This window comes from Astyanax mexicanus, chromosome 1, assembly GCF_023375975.1.
Source record: "Astyanax mexicanus isolate ESR-SI-001 chromosome 1, AstMex3_surface, whole genome shotgun sequence".
NCBI lineage: Eukaryota > Metazoa > Chordata > Actinopteri > Characiformes > Acestrorhamphidae > Astyanax > Astyanax mexicanus.
In genome coordinates, this window is record NC_064408.1 from 131083524 (window position 1) to 131107008 (window position 23485).

General features: G+C 36.4%; 2 protein-coding genes across 2 annotated transcripts in view; both read right to left on the minus strand.

The window, feature by feature from the left end:
* Positions 1 to 2356, minus strand: part of LOC125802242 (NACHT, LRR and PYD domains-containing protein 12-like) — a 63699-nt gene extending 61343 nt beyond the window's left edge. Inside the window, exons 1-2 of the mRNA XM_049479643.1 lie at positions 2351 to 2356; positions 530 to 549 (exon numbers count right to left, since the gene is read on the minus strand). Of these exons, the coding sequence (XP_049335600.1) occupies positions 530 to 549; positions 2351 to 2356 (26 nt within the window). The remainder of the gene's footprint in view (positions 1 to 529; positions 550 to 2350) is intronic.
* LOC111196442 (NACHT, LRR and PYD domains-containing protein 12-like) overlaps positions 1 to 23485 on the minus strand; it is a 167197-nt gene that overhangs the window by 112481 nt on the left and 31231 nt on the right. The window lies entirely within an intron of this gene.

The window sequence follows — 23485 nt, forward strand, 5'->3', positions numbered from 1 at the left end:
CCAAATGGCAATGGAAGTTCTATAAAGCTGCCTTCACATTTCACAATTTTAGGCCCAATTCGTTTTAGGAAATTGGGTAAATTGTTTTGTGGGCAGATAAAGAAAAACTAAAACTTTATAACACAACCAGCAAAAAAATCTAACTATAAATTAAACTACAACCTGGAATGATACAGGCTGAGATTTTTGCAAAACGCCCAAACATTGATTTTATAATGTAAATGCATATTTTTGTATTTTTATGTTATGAAAAAGAGATTAAGGTTTAATACAATCAAAATTATATTATTAAAATGTGGCTAATCTTTTGCATGTAACGGTAATTCACAAACTGCATTACACCCCAAATGCAAAGTGAAAGTGTATATCACTATAGAGACTCAGTATATTGTGAAGACCACAGTGTTAATTGCTAATGTTTCATGGTCATTGGTAATGTTCATGTATTAACACAGAATAACAGGGATTATTTAATGAGTTTACCTGCAGTCAGTGTAGTAGAAGAGGCTGCTGAACTCTCACTCCTTACCTGTCCTCCACCTGCTGCACCTGAGAGAGAGCACAGCAGTACAGAATAAGAAACAATATCAGATAATTCAATCACAAAAACACTGAACTGAGCTCTATTCTTTATTACTAAAATAGAAACAGGACAACCTACTGTACTCTCTCTCAGACTCCGGCTGCTGATGGAGAAGCAGCATGACCTACTGTACTCTCTCTCTCTCAGACTCTGGCTGCTGATGGAGAAGCAGCATGACCTACTGTACTCTCTCTCTCTCTCAGACTCTGGCTGCTGATGTAGAAACAGCATTAGGTACTGTGCTCTCTCTCTCTCTCAGACTCCGGCTGCTGATGTAGAAACAGCATTAGGTACTGTGCTCTCTCTCTCTCAGACTCTGGCTGCTGATGGAGAAGCAGCATGACCTACTGTACTCTCTCTCTCTCTCAGACTCCGGCTGCTGATGTAGAAACAGCATTAGGTACTGTGCTCTCTCTCTCTCTCAGACTCCGGCTGCTGATGTAGAAACAGCATTAGGTACTGTGCTCTCTCTCTCTCAGACTCTGGCTGCTGATGTAGAAACAGCATTAGGTACTGTACTCTCTCTCTCTCTCTCTCTCTCTCTCTCAGACTCCGGCTGCTGATGGAGAAGCAGCATGACCTACTGTACTCTCTCTCTCTCAGACTCTGGCTGCTGATGTAGAAACAGCATTAGGTACTGTGCTCTCTCTCTCTCTCTCTCTCTCTCTCTCTCTCAGACTCTGGCTGCTGATGTAGAAACAGCATTAGGTACTGTACTCTCTCTCTCTCTCTCTCTCTCAGACTCTGGCTGCTGATGTAGAAACAGCATTAGGTACTGTGCTCTCTCTCTCTCTCAGACTCTGGCTGCTGATGTAGAAACAGCATTAGGTACTGTGCTCTCTCTCTCTCTCAGACTCTGGCTGCTGATGTAGAAACAGCATTAGGTACTGTGCTCTCTCTCTCTCTCTCTCTCTCTCAGACTCTGGCTGCTGATGGAGAAGCTGTCTTAGATTAATAATGCATATTAATTTGTCCCTCAGGCCATAAGACTGTTCAACTCCTCTCAGCACAGCAAACTGAAGACTCTGTGACACTTTTTCATTCTGGCAACTCTGGCCACACCATGGACACACCCCCATCTATGGTCACACTCTCAGACTTGCTGATGCCTATAACACTATTTTTATAGTTCTACCCTATTTTGCACTAGTAGTTCATTCATCTACTGTTTACATATCTTTTGCACTGCTGAATTTAAATAATTATATAACTATATTTCCACTTTGTGTATGGCTGACATCAGTTATCCTCACTTTATGCACATCAACTGGTGTTCACTGTCTATTGTGTTCAACTGCACTACCTCCATTCGACATTACACACACACACTAAAGACTGACTTTAAAGAGAAAAGGGTGTTAAATCTAATATAGTTTAAACTTTCTTTAACACACTTTCATTTTTGTGTTACTGAATGGAACCAGTTCATCAGTGTTACTCAGTTTATCTAGCAGTGGTTTTAATGTAATGGCTGATAGGTGTATGTGTGTGGTCTTGTATTAATAAAGTCTTGGTATTACTCTGAAATGAGTAAAGTTAAGAGTTAAATTAGTTCTGTCTCTCTGCAGTAGTGCATGTGTTTAAGGGTTCATATGCTTTGCATCTTTATGATAATTCTATTTTTTTTATCACACAGATCTTAATAAAACTGTGACCTCAGTGTGATAAAATTATACAGAAACTAAAAATGGCATTTGTGTACAATCAGTGTCTGATAAAGACAGTTAAGTTTTTTTTATCTTTTCTTCTTTTTTATTTTTCATTTACCTTCATGCTGAGATTCAGCTACAGTGTGAATATGAACTGAGCCATAAAAATTTCCTTGTAGAACAGGTGCAATGACATTCCCTCCAGTCTGAGCTGTGGGGTTCTGGGTTGTGGTGGTCTGGACAGGACTGGTTTGATCTGTGTTCACATGAAAGCAAAAGTCTGAGTTCCAAGTGTATCAAAATTTCCACAGTCAAAAATCAGAATCAACCAAAGGTGGAGTAGTAGCCAAAGGCAGAACTTATGTAAAAGTACTGTTACTTCAAAATAATCTTTATGTAAGTAGAAGTAAAACTGCTCATTTGAATTATCACCTCAGTAAAAGTAAGAAAATATTGATTAACAAAACGATTCAAGTAGTGAGTTTCTTTTCTTTCCCAAAGAGATTTATATGATGTATTTGCTGGCTACTAGTTATCAAAACGATGAGTCGATATATTTATCAGTAAGATTATTTTGTTAAATAACTGAATAATTGTCAGTCCTGACTTTGTCAGTCTGCCTATTCAGGACAATTGTCCCCCCCCAAAGACTACATTTCCCAGCAATCTCAGTTCATGGACTACAATGACTCGGCTGAACACGTGACTCTGCAACGTTCAGCCTTTCTCACCTTCTGATTACACATTTCCCACACCTGTTTGCACCTGTATAAATATCCCTCTGTTCCCTTTGTTCCTCGCCGAGTATTAACTAGTTTTCTAGCACTGTTATGACGCGTTTTCCTGACTTTCTTGAATTCTTGTTATCGACCCTTTTCTGCTCTTAGTTTTCTCTCTTGCCTAGCCCTCTGGTTTTGTTGTGGATTTTTGTTACCGACCTTGTTTCCTCCTCTGACTACTATCTTGCCTTTCCCTGTTTAACCTGCATGGTTTACCGTGTACCGACCCTGGCTTTGGCTCACTACGTTCTAGTATGATGCTTTGGATCTGTGTTTATAATAAACCTGTGTTTTCTAATCAGCACTTGTCTCTCGTGGTTCCTGGCCCTGCTAACAACAATAAGCTGTAATTAGTCTAACATAGTTAATTCAATAATGTTATACTGTTAATCTGCAGCTTTATTACTATAAATACTGCTGTCGTTCTGAAATTACAGATGGACAGAATTTTTTGTATCAAATTTCTTGCAGTGTTTAGTGAACCAGGGGGTGGGGCTGTAAACCCATGACTGTTTAAAACCCTGTGACCTTTAGCACTGTGTGTTGTTGACCTCTCCAGAGAGTAGATTTAGTGCAGGGTGTAGGGAGTGATGTGGGACGGATCTGTAAACTCTGATGTGTGAAGAGCACTTATAACTATGCGTTATAACAAGAGGACGATGTAAACGTGAGGAAAACTAGGTGTCTTTTCTCTAAACATTGCATTCGGGTTCGGGGCTCATTAAAAATCGTTCAGCCCAGGACAGATGTTGCTCCTGGTGAACGGACTTGTACAAGGTCCTGAAGGAAGCTTTCAGAGATGTGTTTGAATTAAGCAACAGAAAATGTGCATTGAATTAAAAATGACTCATTACTTATAGTTGTAATGTGTAACGTGAGGAACAAAGGTGAATATAATGGAGTAAAAGATTTCTGACATCACAAATGTACTCAAGTAAAAGTGTTAAAAAATATAATGTAATTAAGTAAATGTAGCGTGTTACTACCCACCTACCAATCAATTATTCTCTGTCAGCAAATTTCTTTAAAAACTCTTTTCTTTACATGTTTTAGACAAAATGTGCAACAGTGGACCTGGAAGAAGCGCTAGAGAAAACTTAAATCATGTTACCTTATGATTTCCAATATTTGTTCATTAGTATTTCTTTATTTTATCTAAATATAAGAAACTATATAAGACATTAGTTAAAAAAATGATTGATCTTGTCCAAGAAAGAAAGAGAAAGGAAAGAAAATGGGGGAGGAGCATCTGCTACATCACCTTTTTGAACTGGATCGTCCTCCAACAATTGTGGATCACCTTCCATCCTGTAGGACTGCTCCTGTAGAAGGAGAGTAGATTCAGGTTTAGTGGAGGATTTCTGGTAAAGATGTAGAAGTTCCTGGATTTCTGAAGGAGGACAGAACCCATGTTTTAATGTTATTAGTAACATCTACAAAACACCAACCGCTCCTTCTTTAAGAAGCTTTACTGGGTCAGTGATGGTCAGGAGTGAAGTGGGAGTTTGAGGAGAATTAGGGCAAACAAACAACATAAAGAAACTAAAAGAAATCAGACAACACAGTAATTTACATTACATTTCTATAAAATAATTCTCCAGTTTAGGATAATATTAACTGTACATATTGAAACTGTAGCAGTGGAGTGTTAAAAGTAAAGATCAGAAAGTTCATATTAAAAGACATTGTTCATGTATCCTGTAGAATCCAGAGAGAAAGAGTAAAAATAAAGAGTGTAATTAAATGAAATGATCTTACCTGCTGTGAGCAGAGCTGTATCAGTCCATGAGCTTTTAGTCCTCAGCTTCTAAACTCCTGTACTTTTAGATCTGGAACAGAGGATAGAATTTAGCTTTTAGATCATTCTGATCATAAACGTTCCATATAAAACTTCTTCAGCTTTTAAAGATAAGCTTCAGTGCAGACCCGGACTCCAATACCCAGAATGCACCACATTAAGACATCACCCATTCAGTCCCTCATATGACACATCACATGACACCTCCCCGACCACAATCACCTGAATACTGACTTGAATATTGACCTGTTTCACACACTATACATACCCCTGCACTTCACACACTCCTGGAGTATTAAATCTGGTTCCGTCTGTCTATATAAAGCCCTTTTCTTGCCTGAGAATTTAGCAGCCAGTAGCAGCTACACAAAACAATACAGTAGAGCAAACAACCAGAACAGAACAAGAAAACACAGTAAGAAATATAAGACTGTGCTAACTGAGGCTTGAAAAATGATCTATATCTAATAAGATATAAATAAAACAATGCTGTATCATCAAGATAAGTATCTAGCATGGTCAAAGAATAAATACAATAATATATAAATACAAACAAAACAAAACTATAGGTGTGAAAACAGTAACTGCACTCGTATTTGGATCAAAACAATCAAACCTAGACGCACAAAAGGAGGTGGATCTTGGTTTGGTTTTGGTTCTGTTCACGGTAAGAATGTAATCTCAATGTGAACTGACTATTAGATATACCCCTAAGGTTTGAGCTAAACAGCTTACTAATTACCCAGATAATTAATACAGTTAGTAAATAATGCCAGCTCTGCTGCCCCTCCATGTTAATCTGTTTTACAGTGAACATGGTATACGTAGCATTCCCTGCTCACTGCCAGTGCAGTCCAGACAGCTCTGACCAATCAGAGAAGACATTGTACTTGTTTGGTTTGTTGGGGAGCATTTTTGTGCTTTTAGGTTTGTGTGTGAAAACAAACCAAATCTATGGGGAAAACAACCAAAATAAATGGACTGATTCAGACCTGAGAAACAGACTACAGGTGTGAAAACACACTAATTGGTTTAATTTCTCTAATTCCCTAATTCAAAATCTCTCTTCCCCCACCAGTTGTTATCTGGGACGAGCTTAAATCCAAGTTCTTTTTCTACATTTGGAAAGTTATCCACTACACAGTGTAGTAAAATAAAGGGAGGTCTCTTTTTCCATCATTTAAATTATATACCCAAGCTTTTGTCCTTCATCCACTGGCAGTGTGGCTCAATCCAAGCCTTCGCACATCATGGTTCACCATTGAAGAGGCTATAATTTCAGACCAATAATATCATATTTAATATCCACAAGTTTAAATATCCATTGAGAGATTCTCTCTACAACAAACTGTCTCTTGTAGAATGTCTTTTTTTCTGTTAATTCAATCCCCCCTTTTTCCCATTACACTGATAATATCATCCTCTCCTCACTCCTTTATCCTCTTCTTCTTTCACTCTTATCCTCCCCTTTACCCCAGTGAGAGTTTAACCCTAAATGTTCTATTCAGTCAGAGCGAGAGAAGGAACGATTCTGAACTCCTGAACCTGACAGACTGGTTATGATAGACTGAGCTGTTCTCATACGTTTCTGTAAATAAACTCAACTCAACTCTGAACATCCAGATTCCTGATAAAATATACAGACTCTGATTTACAGGATCTTCTTTCTGATCATTTCTGCAGTCTGACTTTTATATCTTCTAAAACTCTGATCCACCAGATGGTGTTCTGGAGATGTATATATAGATTTATTTAACTCTATATGCACTTGATGATCTCTCCCCTCTGTGATTTATGTTTTCTAGGAGAATCAGGGATTTTTAAGTGTTATTTCTGGTTCTGTCCATCACTCTCAGTGTTCTGGAGACAGTTTAATTCTGATATATCAACACTGAGAGAGAAAAGATTACGGATAACTCCAGATCTATACCTTTAAACAACATTTCAAACCTTGATTTATCATCATAGCAGTGAAATCTACTACTGTCTGCTTTTACAGCTGCAGAACTCATACTGGATAATCGATGGATCCCACCTGTACACTGTACAGAAGAGTCTGGATCATAACTCTACTGGACCTCATTTCCATGGAACTATCTACAGTCTATTAAAGCGAGCAGCTGGAACTGACTTTATTTTCTTCTGGTTTTTAGCTGCACTTTTATAGAAGGGCTGAGGAATGAGGAACGGTCTGTATTTTCCTTTTTTTCAGAAAGAGAAAACCAGTTGAAGCACATTTTACTCCCATCAGAACAAAAACACATCAATCACCATAGAGAGCAACGTCCAATCAGATTCAGCTGTAGCTCATTATCATACAGAGATTAAAAACAGTTTAAGAGGAAGCCAGTATGATGTACAGTCTGTTAGACTATAAGGTAGAGTAGAGATTAGCACACTGCTAGCTCATTTAAATGTTTTAAATGTTGATATTAATACGTTTGTGATTTGACCTTCTTTTCTGGGTCAGGCTCGATAACATAACATCAGTTCAGTATAATAAAGTGAACTTATTCACAATCTAATCAATCCTGGATTCTGAAACCTTGATCATGAAAATCATGCTTGTTCATGTGATAATTAAGAATCTCACTGGAGATAATGAGATATTTCAGCTAAAATATCACAGAAAATATTAGCTTGTATTTAGCAATATTCTCATTTAGAAAATCTTGTAAATCAGAGGATTCAGTGATGTTCAGGAGAAAAACACAACATCTGAACACAGAACAGAACCTATAGGGTTCTGACCATATTTTAGATTTTTGAAAACCCCGTTCATTTCTGAAAACTGATGTTAGATCCAGAGTCTAAATATGAGCAAACTGTAGAAAACAGAATAACGCAGGACTTCAGTGTCCAATTATTATAATACTGCTTTCAGCTTCACCTTAGAAACTCATAAATACGACTTTCTAGCTCATAAATACCACGTGAATCACGTTCAGATGCTTTTCCCCATTTCCTTCTGTCTTTCTGTTTCTGTTTTCAGTTAAATGTTTTAACCATCGCTGTCAATGTTAACGTGCTAAAGCATGCGATTAATCTGTAACATATATTTTTTTTATGTAAAATTAATAATTGTACCAAGCTTAGCGCCAGTTTCCTCCTTAATTTCCTCTTTATAACAGAGGCTGGTGATGAACAGCATCAGTGGTTTTATTTAGCAACGCAAACACAGCATCACTACTGTCGAGTTCACAGGTTAAAAACTATTTATTTATGTAGAAATATGAATTAAATCTCTCTCACACGCACAGCTGCTCCTGTTTCCTGCTAAAGCTCTTCATTAAACACTTACTCAGCACATTAAAATATACTCATTTAAAAAGACTAAACCCCCAATCTACAGCATCATTACTGTCTCCTTCCCAAAACTACAGAGAAATATCAGCATTTAAAGAGAAATCCAGAGTGAAATGGACTTGGGGGGAAGTAGTGAAACATGATAACCAGTATGAACTTTTGTTAAACAGCCCAACTCCATTCTCCCCCAGCATTCTGAAATACAGCACTTTTAGCTGAAGCTCCCAACAGACTTACAGTGCTAACAACTACCATCTACCTTCAGAGCAGAGTAATGTAGAGAAATCACACTCATATCATATTATTATGTGATAAAGACAGTTCACCTCATCACCATAACCCCGGGGACATTAGTGAGTGGGAGTGTAGTTGTGTTTACTGACCTCCTGTTCCTGTCTTTAATAAAGCTGTAGAGCCCAAATGGATCCAGTTAAGAGGCTGTTTTATCCCACCGGGAGGATCCACTGATGGGGAGGGAAAGGGGATCACTCTTCTCAGGGGAACCTGTAGAATAGAAATGAAATAGATATGTATAAATTATAGAACATGACCAATCATATAATAATACTTACTGCTAATAACTGTTTGAAGTAATCTAGTTTAATCAGTAATACAGAACTGGGGTTGTTTTTGGATAATTTACCCCTCCATAAAGAATTTAGTCTCCTGGGGGCGGAGCTTCTGCTCTATATGCCCTGGGTTTTTACCCAGCAGGGGTTCTTCTCCCCCCCCCCAGTCTATATCATACCATCAGGCTGATGTTCTAGCTGCTGGTAGTAAGAGTGGGAGAATTGGGTTGAGTTAAGGGTAGAGGCTTGTAGACGTTTCTACACATTTTCTCCAGAGTGAAGAGTCTGAAACTGGTGTTAAAGAAAAAGTATTTGCCCCCCACAGATTTCTTTTGGTTTTGCTTTTATGTCATAACAATATTTTTTCAATTATCAAACAAACTTTAATATCAGACAAACCTGAGTAAATATAAAAAGCACTTTCTGAATGATAATTTTATTTACTAAAAGAAAAAAAACTATCCAAAGCAATCTAGCCCTGTGTAAAAAAGAATTTTCCCCTAAATCTAATAACTAGGTTGTTCCACGGCAACAACTGCAATCAAGCTTTACTGATAACTGATAACGAGTCTTTCTCATCACTGTGGAGGAATTTAGTTCCATTCTTCTTTACAAAACTGTTTTAATCATGATAAGATCATCCACAGCATCTCAATCAGACTTTAACTAGATCCTCCAAACCTGCATTTAGATTATTAATCCATTCAGATGTGAACTTGTTGTTCTGTGTGCTTTGGGTCATTATCCTGCTGCAGAACCCAAGTTACTCCTGAGCTTTAGGTCACTAAGCCACTGCATTAATTCAGATGAACGATGATTGGTTAAAAGAACTGGAAGGAAGAAAATTAGTGGGAGCAGTTCTTTTAGATCTAAGTGCTGCGTTTGATGTGTTGAATCACGATTTGCTATTAAAAAAACTAGCCTGTTATGGGATAAATCCAACTGTAATAGCATGGTTTAAAAGTTATCTTTCGGATAGGAGTCAGAGGGTTTACTACAATGGAAGTTTGTCTGAGAGTAAAAATGTAAATCTGGGAGTACCACAAGGAAGATGTCTTGGGCCATTATTATTTTCGATATACATAAATGACTTGCCTTTAGTATTGAATTTTTGTTATGTGCATTTAACTGTGACGTGTGATTTATATTTATGTGTGAGATGTTAGCTGGACCTCAGGAAGAATAGCTGCTGTAGCAATAGCAGCTAATGAGGATCCAAATAAAACAATAAAACAACAATAAAATATAGCCGCAAGCGGCGATTTACGGGGTTCGAGCGTTACAGGCAAAGAGACCCCTGGAGGCCAGTTAGGCTTAAAACATGTTGCCGGTTGACCGGCATCGCCAAACTGGATGAGGATGACCAGCATGACCGTGAAGACCAAGCTAGATTACCAGCATGACTAATCTGGATGACAAACTTGTTGACCATATTGACCAAGCTGGAAGACCATAATGACCAAACTGGATGACCAGCATGGCAAAGGTGGTTGGCCAGTATGACCAAGCTGGAAGACCACCATTACTATGAGGACAAAGCTGAATGACCAGCAGGACCATAATGACCAATGTGAATGGCCAGCATGACCAAGCTGGATGGCCAGCATAACCAAGCTGGGTGACCAGCGTGACCATAAAGACCATAATGGCAATGCTAGATGAGTGGTGTGAGTAAACTAGTTGAAAAGCATTGATAAATTGAGCTGTAGTGTTCATCAGGTTTTATGTGGTGTCTTACTGCACTCTAGTGGGCATTTGGTGAAACAAATTCAGTTCTTAAATTGAAAAAACACAAGGCATAAAAAGGGCATATAAATAACCCGTATATAGTATATAAGTTTTGACCTGATTAACATTCCGTCTGTTAAAAGCTTGCTGGAATGTGATTGGCTAATAGTGACCACAAAAGTGTCCATATCAAATTTTCATTTGGTGTACCATTAGTGCATGGGCCATAGATGATAATTGGCTAGGATGACCTTGATAGCTTGTATGCTTCTAGAGAAACAGCTATCGAGCATTGGCCCCGCCCCCTGGGGGTGTATGTCTACTTAAACTGACAGGTTATCTGAGAATCATGTAATGATCAAAGGACTGAAGTGGTATTAGTGTCAGGTTAAGCATTCAAAAGTTATAAGTGTTAAAGACATTTTACTGCACCATGGTAGAACTCATTTGCATATGGCGGCCATATTGTTTATAAATGTAAAGATTTTTTTAATAATTATTGAGGAGTAAGCTCTGCTGAACTGTTTGACACCAAACATGTCATGATTGGTCAAGGATCCAAGGACAAGATCTCAAAAGTAGGTTTTGCATATTATGCAAATTTAAAAAAAAATTAAGTGGGTGGAGCATAAACAAGAATGACCCAGGTGGCTGACCATCATGAACAAGAAGGATAAATATGTTCAATTAAGCAAGACAAGCAAGATTGAATAAGTTCAGCAGAGCTCTAATTTAGAATAATTCACCTGTAGCTGTTTCACCAAATGACCACCAGAGTGCAGCAAGAGACCACATATAACCTGCTGGAAATCTATCACTCTATCAGAAAGACAGAACATTCCCTATCAGTGTGTTTCTATTTATTAAAAAGAGAAGAAAAGTCCGATTGGGCTCCAAATTGGTACTCATGATCAAGTGTTCTGTATATACATGTATGTAAATTTGTGTGTTGATAGGGTCAAAGGTTCCTGACTTCTGTCCATTTAGGCTTGAAAAAAGCGATAATACAGGCTTGAGGCCTAAAAAATCGCTGTAGTTTTCCAGCCGTTGTAGAGGGAAAACATGTCCGATGTGGCTGAAAATTTGCAATCAAGATCAGATTATCAGTCTATATATGTGTATAAATTTGTGTGTTGATAGAGTGAAAGGTTCATGTCTTCTGTCCATTTAGGTTGGAAAATAGCGATAAATGGAATAAATTGAAAATAGTTATTTTTTCACTGTAGAGCCTACTGAAGACTTATTTGGCTCATACTTGGCACATGTGCTTCAAATGTCATTGTTAATTAGTAGCTTCTACAGTTTTGGCATGTTTTAAACTTTGACAGAGTTTTGGCCAAATAACTCTGAAAAGGCTTTCACGTACATGTTTGATCAAGGTTTATGGGCCTCAAATAGTTAAATGTCAAGATTTTTTTGATAATTATTTACCTTCAGGGTCTCAAGATTGCATCAAGACCAAATTTGTTTTGAATGATTAAGGACTTAAAGACAAGTTCGAAAAGAGCAATTTTTACTCTTTTGGCCACTGATGAAAATCTTTGCATTTTTGGTAAACACATGTAATTACAAAGTTGTAAAGGCTACAGCAAAGTATACAACTAAAAAAGAATAACAAGCCTAGGCCACTTATACCTTTAGATATAACTGATTTTCTGCTATAGCGCCCCCTTGAGGCCAATCAACGCCATATTTTAATGCATGATAGAAGGCCCTGAGATACATGTAGGGTATAAGTATCGTCCTGATTGGTCATTGTTTAGCCTGTCAAAAGCTTGCTGGAAACTGATTGGCTAATAACGATCGCAAAAATTTGCATATCAAATTTTCCTTCTGTAAAACATTAGGACATAGGCCATAGATGATACATGCCAAAGGAGAGCTTCATAGCTTGTACGGTTCCTGAGAAACAGATTTTTAGCTTTGGCTCCGCCCCCTGGGGGCGTATGTCTACACAGATTGAATGGCTACCTCAGAATCATATTGGCATCAAAGTTGTAAAGTGGCATTAGTGTCGGTTTAAGCATTCAAAAGTTACAGCTGTTAGAGTAAATTTGGGTGTGCCACGGTAAGATTAATTTGCATATGGTGGCCATATTGTTTACAAATTTCACAATTTTTTTGATAATTATTGAGGTTGGGACTCTGCTGAGTTGTTTGACACCAAATATGACAGGATTGGTCAATGACCCTAGGACAAGTTCTCAAAAGTAGGTTTTGCATATTATGCTAAATAGCAAAAAATCTAAGTGGGCGGAGCTTAGTGGTTCTATTGACCTTTTTGATTTGCCATTAACCAAGGAATCATATAATGCAAGAATGTTTGCTCTAGCTATCAGGGCGTAGGAGTTACGAGGCCAAACGCGTTGACCTTTGCCATAGCGCCCCCTTGAGGCCGATCGGGCTCATCTTTTGAATCTGAGTAGCGGTGAGAAGTACTACCATATGACCAAGTCTCAGCCCTGTAGGCCTTACGGTTTCTTCTGCCCAATCACTTCTATGGCAGAAAAAGAATAAGAACTATAATAAATATAGCCGCAAGCGGCGATTTACGGGGTTCGAGCGTCACAGGCAAAGAGGCCCCTGGAGGCCAGTTAGGCTTAAAACCTGTTGCTGGTTGACCGTCATCACCAAACTGGATAACCAAGCTGGGTAACCAGCGTGACCATAAAGACCATAATGACAATGCTAGATGAGTGGTGTGAGTAAACTAGTTGAAAAGCATTGATAAATTGAGCTGTAGTGTTCATCAGGTTTTATGTGGTGTCTTGCTGCACTCTAGTGGGCATTTGGTGAAACAAATTCAGTTCTTAAATTGAAAAAACACAAGGCAGAAAAAGGGCATATAAATAACCCGTATATAGTATATAGTATATAAGTTTTGACCTGATTAACATTCTGCCTGTCAAAAGCTTGCTGGAATGTGATTGGCTAATAGTGACCACAAAAGTGTCCATATCAAATTTTCATTTGGTGTACCATTAGTGCATGGGCCATAGATGATAATTGGCAAGGACGACCTTGATAGCTTGTATGGTTCTAGAGAAACAGCTATCGAGCATTGGCCCCGCCCCCTGGGGGTGTATGTCTACTTAAACTCACAGGGTATCTGAGAATCATGTAATGATCAAAGGACTGAAGTGGTATTAATGTCAGGTTAAGCATTCAAAAGTTATAAGTGTTAGAAGATATTTTACTGCACCATGGTAAAACTAATTTGCATATGGCGGACATATTGTTTATAAATGTAAAGATTTTTTTTTTTTAATTATTGAGGAGTAAGCTCTGCTGAACTGTTTGACACCAAACATGTCATGATTGGTCAAGGAGGCAAAAACAAGATCTCAAAAGTAGGTTTTGCATATTATGCAAATTAAAAAAAAATTAAGTGGGTGGAGCATAAATAAGAATGACCCAGGCGGCTGAGCAGCATGACCAAGAAGGATAAATATGTTCAATTAAGCAAGACAAAAAAGATTAAATAAGTTCAGCAGAGCTTTAATTTAGAATAATTCAAATGTAGCTGTTTCACCAAATGACCACCAGAGCGCAGCAAGAGACCACATATAACCTGCTGGAAATCTATCACTCTATAAGTAAGACAGAACATTCCCTATCAGTGTGTTTCTATTTATTAAAAAGAGAAGAAAAGTCCGATTCGGCTCCAAATTGGTACTCATGATCAAGTGGTCTGCATATATATGTGTGTAAATTTGTGTGTTGATAGGGTCAAAGGTTCCTGACTTCTGTCCATTTAGGTTTGAAAAAAGCGATAATACAGGCTTATGGCCTACAAAATGGCTGTTGCTCTTTGGCCATATTAGAGGCAAAAAATATCTGATTTGGCTCAAAATTTATAATCAGGATCACAATATCAGTCTATATATGTATGTAAATTTCTGTGTCGATAGGGTCAAAGGTTCCTGACTTCTGTCCATTTAGGTTTGAAAAAAGCGATAATACAGGCTTGAGGCCTACAAAATCGCTGTAGTTTTCCAGCCGTTGTAGAGGCAAAACATGTCCGATTTGGCTGAAAATTTGCAATCAAGATCAGATTATCAGTCTATGTATGTGTATAAATTTGTGTGTTGATAGGGTGAAAGGTTCCTGTCTTCTGTCCATTTAGGTTGGAAAATAGCGATAAATAGAATAAATTGAAAATAGTTATTTTTTCACTGTAGAGCCTACTGAAGACTTATTTGGCTCATACTTGGCACATGTGCTTCAAATGTCATTGTTAATTAGTAGCTTCAACAGTTTTGGCATGTTTTAAACTTTGACAGAGTTTTGGCCAAATAACTCTGAAAAGGCTTTCACGTACATGTTTGATCAAGGTTTATGGGCCTCAAATAGTTAAAATGTCAAGATTTTTTTGATAATTATTTACCTACAGGGTCTCAAGATTGCATCAAGACCAAATTTGTTTTGATTGATTAAGGACTTAAAGACAAGTTCGAAAAGAGCAATTTTTACTCTTTTGGCCACTGATGAAAATCTTTGCATTTTTGGTAAACATATGTAATTACAAAGTTGTAAAGGCTACAGCAAAGTATACAACTAAAAAAGAATAACAAGCCTAGGCCACTTGTACCTTTAGATATAACTGATTTTCTGCTATAGCGCCCCCTTGAGGCCAATCAACGCCATATTTTAATGGATGATAGAAGGCCCTGAGATACATGTAGGGTATAAGTATCGTCCTGATTGGTCATTGTTTAGCCTGTCAAAAGCTTGCTGGAATCTGATTGGCTAATAACGATCGCAAAAATTTGCATATCAAATTTTCCTTCTGTAAAACATTAGGACATAGGCCATAGATGATACATGCCAAAGGAGAGCTTCATAGCTTGTACGGTTCCTGAGAAACATATTTTTAGCTTTGGCTCCGCCCCCTGGGGGCGTATGTCTACACAGATTGACAGGCTACCTCAGAATCATGTTGGCATCAAAGTTGTAAAGTGGCATTAGTGTAGGTTTAAGCATTCAAAAGTTACAGCTGTTGGAGTAAATTTGGGTGTGCCACGGTAAGATTAATTTGCATATAATGGCCATATTGTTTACAAATTTCACAATTTTTTCGATAATTATTGAGGTTGGGACTCTGCTGAGTTGTTTGACACCAAATATGACAGGATTGGTCAATGACCCTAGGACAAGTTCTCAAAAGTAGGTTTTGCATATTATGCTAAATAGCAAAAAATCTAAGTAGGCGGAGCTTAGTGGTTCTATTGACCTTTTTGATTTGACAATAACCAAGGAATCATATAATGCAAGAATTTTTGCTCTAGCTATCAGGGCGTGGGAGTTACGAGGCCAAACGCGTTGACCTTCGCCATAGCGCCCCCTTGAGGCCGATCGGGCTCATCTTTTGAATCTGAGTAGCGGTGAGAAGTACTACCATATGACCAAGTCTCAGCCCTGTAGGCCTTACGGTTTCTTCTGCCCAATCACTTCTATGGCAGAAAAAGAATAAGAACTATAATAATAATCAGAACAATTACAATAGGGTTTCTAGCACTACGTGCTCGAACCCCTAATAATAATAATAATAATAATAATAATAATCAGAACAATTACAATAGGGTTTCTAGCACTACGTGCTCGAACCCCTAATAAAACTAAGGAACAGATGGCCGGATATTCTCCTTCAGGATTTTCTGGTAAACCAGTACTGGAATCAACAGAGGAACTGAAGCTTTTAAACTCTATATTTGCACTAATGTTTATACGGGTTCTGATTCTACTGGTTCTGTCATTCCCTCTTTAATCTCCCATCATATCTAACTGGTACACTCTCACTTTTATATTGCTCTATTGTCTTTTGTCTCTTGTCTCATATACTGTATGTCTATATGACCTTGTTTAGTGTTTATTTCATTCTTATATCATTTATAATTTGATTTAGTTGAATTTTAGTAAACTATCACTTTATGTTTTTTGGCTGTTACTTTGGGTAGGAGAGTAACAGAAGTATAATACTCTGGAGTTCCTGTACATGTACTGTATTAACAATAAAACTAAAGCTACTTGACTACATGTGATGTGCATGTTCTCTAATTGTGTGTATTTCCGATACTCTGTAAGGACTGGGAGAAATCATTTTACAGGTTCCAACACTTTCATTACTGTATTTGAGTATTGTTGCTCTAGTGATGTGTAGTTAAAGGATTCATCAAAATTTCAGACACTGAAACATTTCAGCCAAAACTAAAAGTTTTCCACCTAAACCCATAAAGCACTTCCTTCTTTTAATGTGAAATGTAAATAAAGAGATTGATAAAAAATCGAGCAAATTAAAAGCTAAACACAGCTTCCTCTAAAACAGCTGCCTCGTTTTTTCACAGGGATTCTTTTACAACATGAAAAAACTCCTGAAAATCTGCTGCATTTCTGTCTAGTAAAATTCAAATGTATGAGCTTCAACAAGATTGCAAAATTAAACTCAAAATGAAAATATTTTATAAGAATAAAACTATTTAAAGATAAATATTGATCCTACCTTTCTATTTCCCGTGTTGTAACGCAGTGTCTCTTTCTAAGAGTATGTCTGAGGTGTGATCAGATTACAGGAAGTGTCACATGAGCTGGTTAGACTGCTTTCAGATTGGTTAGTCAGATTTTAGAATGTTTTCAGGTGTGTCTCAGGTGTGTCTTCATATGATCACAAAACAACACAGCATAGTCTCCATCTAGTGGCCAGTTATCAGAGAAATCTAGATATAAATGATCTACAATGTTTTTAAAAAGTTCCTGAAAAGACAGACAGTAATGTTCCAGAAACATCCTGAAAACGTGTAACATAATAATGATTTACATCACAATATAAACCATTAACCCAGAGTAAAAACTAACAAAAACTAATATTATAACTAATATAATCTAAAATAACTTTCTTAATACCTAAATACAATAAATAAATACAATAAAATAAAAACCATGATAAAAAAACTGATACTTTTAGTTTGATTTCACATTGATAAACAATATTTAATGAAAGCGTCATTAAGCCTTTTACAAACAAAACAATTAAGCATTTATTTAAATAGAATTTAATACACTGCTCGAAAAAATGAAGGGAACAGTAAAATAACACATCCTAGATCTCAATTAATAAAATGTTCCAGTTGAAAATCTTTATTTATTACATAGTGGAATGTTTGAAATATTTGTTTCTAATATTAATAAATGTCATTACATGGAACAGCAGTTAGTCAGTGGTATTATTTAATATAATAATATATAATAATAATGTCTTTACTCCAAATATTGCTTGTAAAAATAATTATTTTTTCAACAGACTTCAGTTAAATGTTACCTTGTGTTTTCAGTGTAAAAGTGGTGCAGATAGTTTTAAAGTTTCTGGGTAAAATGGTAAAAGACTCTGGTTTATTAGCATCATTACTGTACATTACATCCACTACAGCTTCATTAAAAAGAAAATTAAATGAAGCTTTTTTGTTGTTTTTTGTTTACTATGGGGGCGCCATAGTAAACAAAACTTTAATTCTTAAAAAAAAACATTTAATCTACACAGATTTCTCTCCTGAAAACTGTTTATCTGGGTGAGTAAAGCACTTCTGTTTATTTACAGTAAGCTTAGATTTACACATCTGTGACTGAAACGGTCGATAATGCAGACTTTACAGCGCAGCTACAAACAGAGCAGCAATGGAACTATCCGCATCACAGCAGTGCCAATATGACACGTTATAGCACTTCTCTCAGAGCCAATAGAAATAGAGCACATCACGCCCCTCGTGGGGAAAACATTCTGCTCAGTTTTAATAGAAGTGAATGAGAATTTGGGGGTCAGTGAATTTTTAAACATATTTAATATAAAAAGTAAAAAGCAGCTTATTTTCATATCCTTCCTCCTGAACAAAGGATCAGATATTTACATAATCTAAATATGATTGGACTCCCTCAGTGTCCGATTTCTGCCCCAAAATCAGTGTGGAATAATGAGCTAGAGAGTGAAGAGCCAGAATCACTTATTTACACTGGTACCATTATTACCTCACCCAGATACCAGACAGAATAAACCAGTTACCTAATGTTTAGTAACACTAGACAGATGGTCATAATGTTTTAGCTTAATTTTATGAGTGCATTTATATAAGATGTAGTTCATCCCAAGGACACTAGATGGAGACAGTGGGTTAGGGTTAGGGTTAGGGTTAGGGTTAGGTTAGGGTTAGGGTTAGGGTTTCTCTATTTTACCTAGAAGAGTTTACAAATCTATAATTCTTATTATTTCAGCTTTATTATCACACTGTGTAAAGTTGAAATAAATAGTTACATTATTTTTACTGATTGATACAAAAGGTAAAATTTACACTATTCTTAATTTCTATTAAACATCTACCAAAAGTAGATTATATCTCAATACAAAAAGTGTGTTAATTGTGCAGAAAGTTTATTATTATGGTAAAGTTTAAAATATATAATATATGCATTTTATAAATATAAGTATATAGTTGAGGTACTGATCTTACTCTGGGAAACTCTTGTTCTAATCGAAGCTCAGTCTGAACTCAGTTTTATCAGTTAAAGCACAGCTGATAGATGATATAGAAAAAGGAAAATTAAATCATTCATAATTAAATCATTAAAATATGCATTAAATGTGTTTCAGTTGATCTGATTGTAGTATAATTTGTCCTGTTTATTCTATGTTTAGTTGTGGGTCAGGTGAACTGGTAATAGTGGTACTAATAATATGGAAGAGTGCAGCTGTACTGGAGCATATAAAAATTGTTACGTATTTTATTCAGAGAGATAATAACAGTTTTCATAAGATAAAGTCTAATAAACTATAGATCTGGACATTGTGATCACTAATATTCTCTTCATAAGCTCTGAAGGTGTTTTTGTGATTAATAGTAGAAAGACTTTCAACCAAGACTGGCTGATTAACTACATCTGTGGTTTTATTTATTTACTTTTGATAAATTATTTATTTACATTATCGTTTTAAGATTTATATATGTAACAAACACCACACTGATAGTGTAAATGTGAAAAAATATATAACTTACTGTGGATGATGTGTTTATTCTTGATGTTAAATGCTGCAATCTGAGGGGGGAAAACACATTTAACTAATCAATAACTCATAAAGACTCATAAATCGGTTTTATCTATTATACAGCACTAAAGCATAGTTATCTTCATCAACTTGAACAATATCATGGTATTAAATATAAGTATTTTTATGTCAATACCTGCATGTAATAGTTTAAATGCGAGATAATTATAATCATTATTTATTATTAAAAATATCTGCCTATTATTTGTGACTGAGACACAAAATAATAATTTGATTAAAAGAAAAAGTCAGTGTTTAATGTTTGAGGTAAAATTAAGGATATTACAGTTTAGTTCTCTTTAAATGTATCAGATTCTTACTCTCGCCCAAGAACTGACTGTTCACTCGCTGCCTAATATAACTATCCACCGCTCAACAGGAGTAAAGGTAATTTATTATTTAAAGTTATTCACATCACCTAACAGTGGTTTTAATGTTATGGCCGACTCTAATACAAACATTTATTATTTGTTGCACATAAACCAACACTTTCCTCAGCTGTATATTGCATTTTTCTAACATAAAACACGAATATTGAAATAACTACTTAATTCAGAGCATGAGCCATTTCAGTAACAGACTGTAAATTAGTGTATCAGTAAAATAAAACATACATATTCTGCAGATAAATAAATGATGGGAAGGAGCCTGTCCATGAAGAGAACCATCAATAACAGTGTTTACTGTTCACTGAAAACCAGCAGTAGAATAACAGTATTTTATTATTTAATTAGTTTAAACACTATTACATCAGAATTTACCATAAAATATAATCAGCAGGAAGGTTTAAGGAGTTTCCAGCGTAAACTCTCTGGAATCTCCGGCTGATGGAGGAGAAATATTAGTTTAAAAATCTGTTAAACTGGCTCTTAAACTGAGGTAAAATTGGAGGATAACTTACTGTACTGTACTTTACTGGGGTAAATTAATTAAAATAACAGATAGCAGTGAGAAGAACAGTGAGAATAGTGGTAATTAGTTTAATCTAAACACTTAAAACTCTTCTTATTCAGGTACAGCAGCTAATAAATGCTCTTTCTCCTCAGAAACTTCAGCAGCGTTTAGCTACAGCCAGTAATTTACCCGCTTCTGAACTTAAACTGCGCCTAAAACCAGCATTTAATTAGTCTAGATTAGTCTAAACTTCTTTAATCTCATCAATTTACCCATAAATTATTAGTGTTTCCTCCGTTTATTAAACAGTTTAAGAGAAACGGGGCTAATTCACTGCTAACTCTGTTAGCTGCTAACAGGCTAATGTGACAGGAATCTGACAGGAGAGCGTCTCGCGCCGAATCACAGCGCGCATAAAGAGCGCGTGAGGGCAGCGCTAATATAAACTACTGCTTTAAAACCACTGAAACTTACCTAAAATTACCTAAAATCACCTGAACTCACCTAAACTCACCCAAATACTCACATAAAATCACCTGAACTCACCTGTCTCGCTGCTTCTAGAAACACCCAGCAGGAGTACTGATCTACAAACGCTGAAATAACCGAGTTATTAATGATCAAACTCGCTGATCCTTCCGCCGGGAAATGTAGTGCACTGATTTAAGTGCAATATTAAATCCAAAACCTGTAATCTGTGTGTTAGTGCCAGAATTATACCCTTTAATTATTTAGCTAAAGTAAATTGGTTTACAAAATATGTTTTTATTAAATAGAAAAATAAATTATATTATTGTGGTGTCGATTAATGTTATATAAAAGAACCCAACACGAAAATTATCATATATAGCCATTAATAATGGACTTGTAATGCACTAAGACACGATTACAGGTTTTGGATTTTGTATTGCAACGAAAACATAAAAATATTAAGGATTTCATAAGAAATGATAATATTATATACTATTTAATTTCATCTATTTGAGATGTATTTTTATTTTAAAAAAGACACGTAAAATAATGTTTAATTTATCCATATAAACAAACTATGTCTATTAGGATTTTGTTTTGTATATTTTAAAAGATAAATAAATTAATCAATTAAGTTTAAAAATGACTACTGATACTACTCACTACTACGAATATTAGCTTTAACAACAAACATATTACTACTAATGCACTAATATTAAACATGTTTAATAATTCTTTATTAATTGAATGAATGTAATCGTTTCTGATTCTGAGAGCTGATATGCCACAGATGACTAATTGGTCCAGCGGTCTAAAGCGCTGCCACTATTAGCAGGAGGTTGCAGGTTTGAACCCCAGCTCATACAGCTTTGCCATCAAGCTGTCGGCGCTCAGAGGGAGCACAATTGGCCCTGCGCCTTCTGGGTGGGTACAGTAGATGGCGCTCTCTCCAGCATCACTCCTAGGGTGATGTCTGCAGCACAGGGCGTCTGTGAGCTGATGTATCGGAATTGAGTCGGTGCACTTTCCTCCGAGCGCGCTGGCTGCTCAGTGGCTTCAGCATGTGCTAGTCTTCACTCTCCTGGTGTGTTGGGGCATCACTAGTGATAGGGGGAGTAATTGGCCATGTAATTTGGGGAGAAAATGCAAACATAAGAAATAAAATTATAAAAAAAAAAAAAATCATACACAGAAAATTCACTGTGACTACCTGATCACTCATACCAAATTCTCAAACACTAGAGGTCCCAAGCCTACGTTAGCCACAGACCTCCTCACAAATCTTCTTGCTGTAGTCGAACTTCTGATTAAACTTTTGGGACTTCAGTTTCACACTTTTCCTGCAAAACTGCCCCAAACTCCAGCCGAAATCCTCTGAGTTCATTCCTTTCCTTCTCATTCCAGACCAAGGAAATGGGAAATACTAGCAAAATTACAGAAGATACAGCCAGTCAGCTTCTGTTCCAATACTTTTTTTTTAATATTATAATAATCAGATCTTCTGTATGATTAGAGCAAGTTAACAAGTTGAGTAATACGGTTAATGTTTGAAAGTGAAATATATTTATATTTATATATGATTTAATGTATATTATTTTTGAAGGTATGTGACTATAAATATTTTAAATTTAAAATTTTGTTCTAGGAATCAGGTCATAAAACATTTGAATAGATATATTATAGTTTGAACAGAGCTGTAGATGTAAAAACACAATTTTTAAAGGATCTAGTTTTATATCCAACACTAATCCAGCACACCTACTGTAGCTCCATTCAATACATGAGATTAAAAACACACATTCACACACTGTCCTGTAGAGATGATCTCAGGATGTACTGAGAGACTTTATGAGTTAAAGTAAGAAACTGATAAAGTGCTGTAAGGAACTTTACACAGACTTTTGGGTTTAATATATTCACTCTTTTTATTGTTTTATTTTTGCTACATCTTTTTCCTTTCTGACCTGTTCCTGCTGTAACACTAGCTATATGTTTACTACTGTGGGATTAAACAGATGATCTGATATTACAGTTTTTTACAACTGTTTACACACATTTTCCAAGCTCTGTGTCTATTTTTCAAAACTCTACACACAAAACCCACAATTGCTCACACAAAATGCCTCAAATCTCCAGCAAAATGACACACAACATTCAAAATGTCATCAACACATCTCAAAAGCAAGCACTGACCTCACACTGCCAACACCTTTATCATAATATGACATTTTGGATTCATGGTGTACACACTGTTGATCAAAACCTAAAGCTCTTCTTTCATTCAGGGATTCTGTGTTTATTTCCATACAGAAGTGCAGAGAGAAGGTGAAATACACACAAACAGTTTTCAAACCCTAAATATTTATTTTTTCCAAATCAATGTTCGGATTAAGGCTGCCACCGTGAATCGGACCCACAGTCCAGCCTCTCTCATGGTCAACCCATGGTTGATCACATGATCAACCAATGTAGCCCTAATCTCATCTGAGACAGCTCTCCTTGCTTCCCTTCTTTGCCTTTGTCCTCTTCCCTGTCCAACTCGTCCTCTTCCTCCCCTTCCAACTCCTCCTCCTCAAACCCGAACTCCTCGTGGACGTCCTCGACGTCCTTTGGTGTTCAA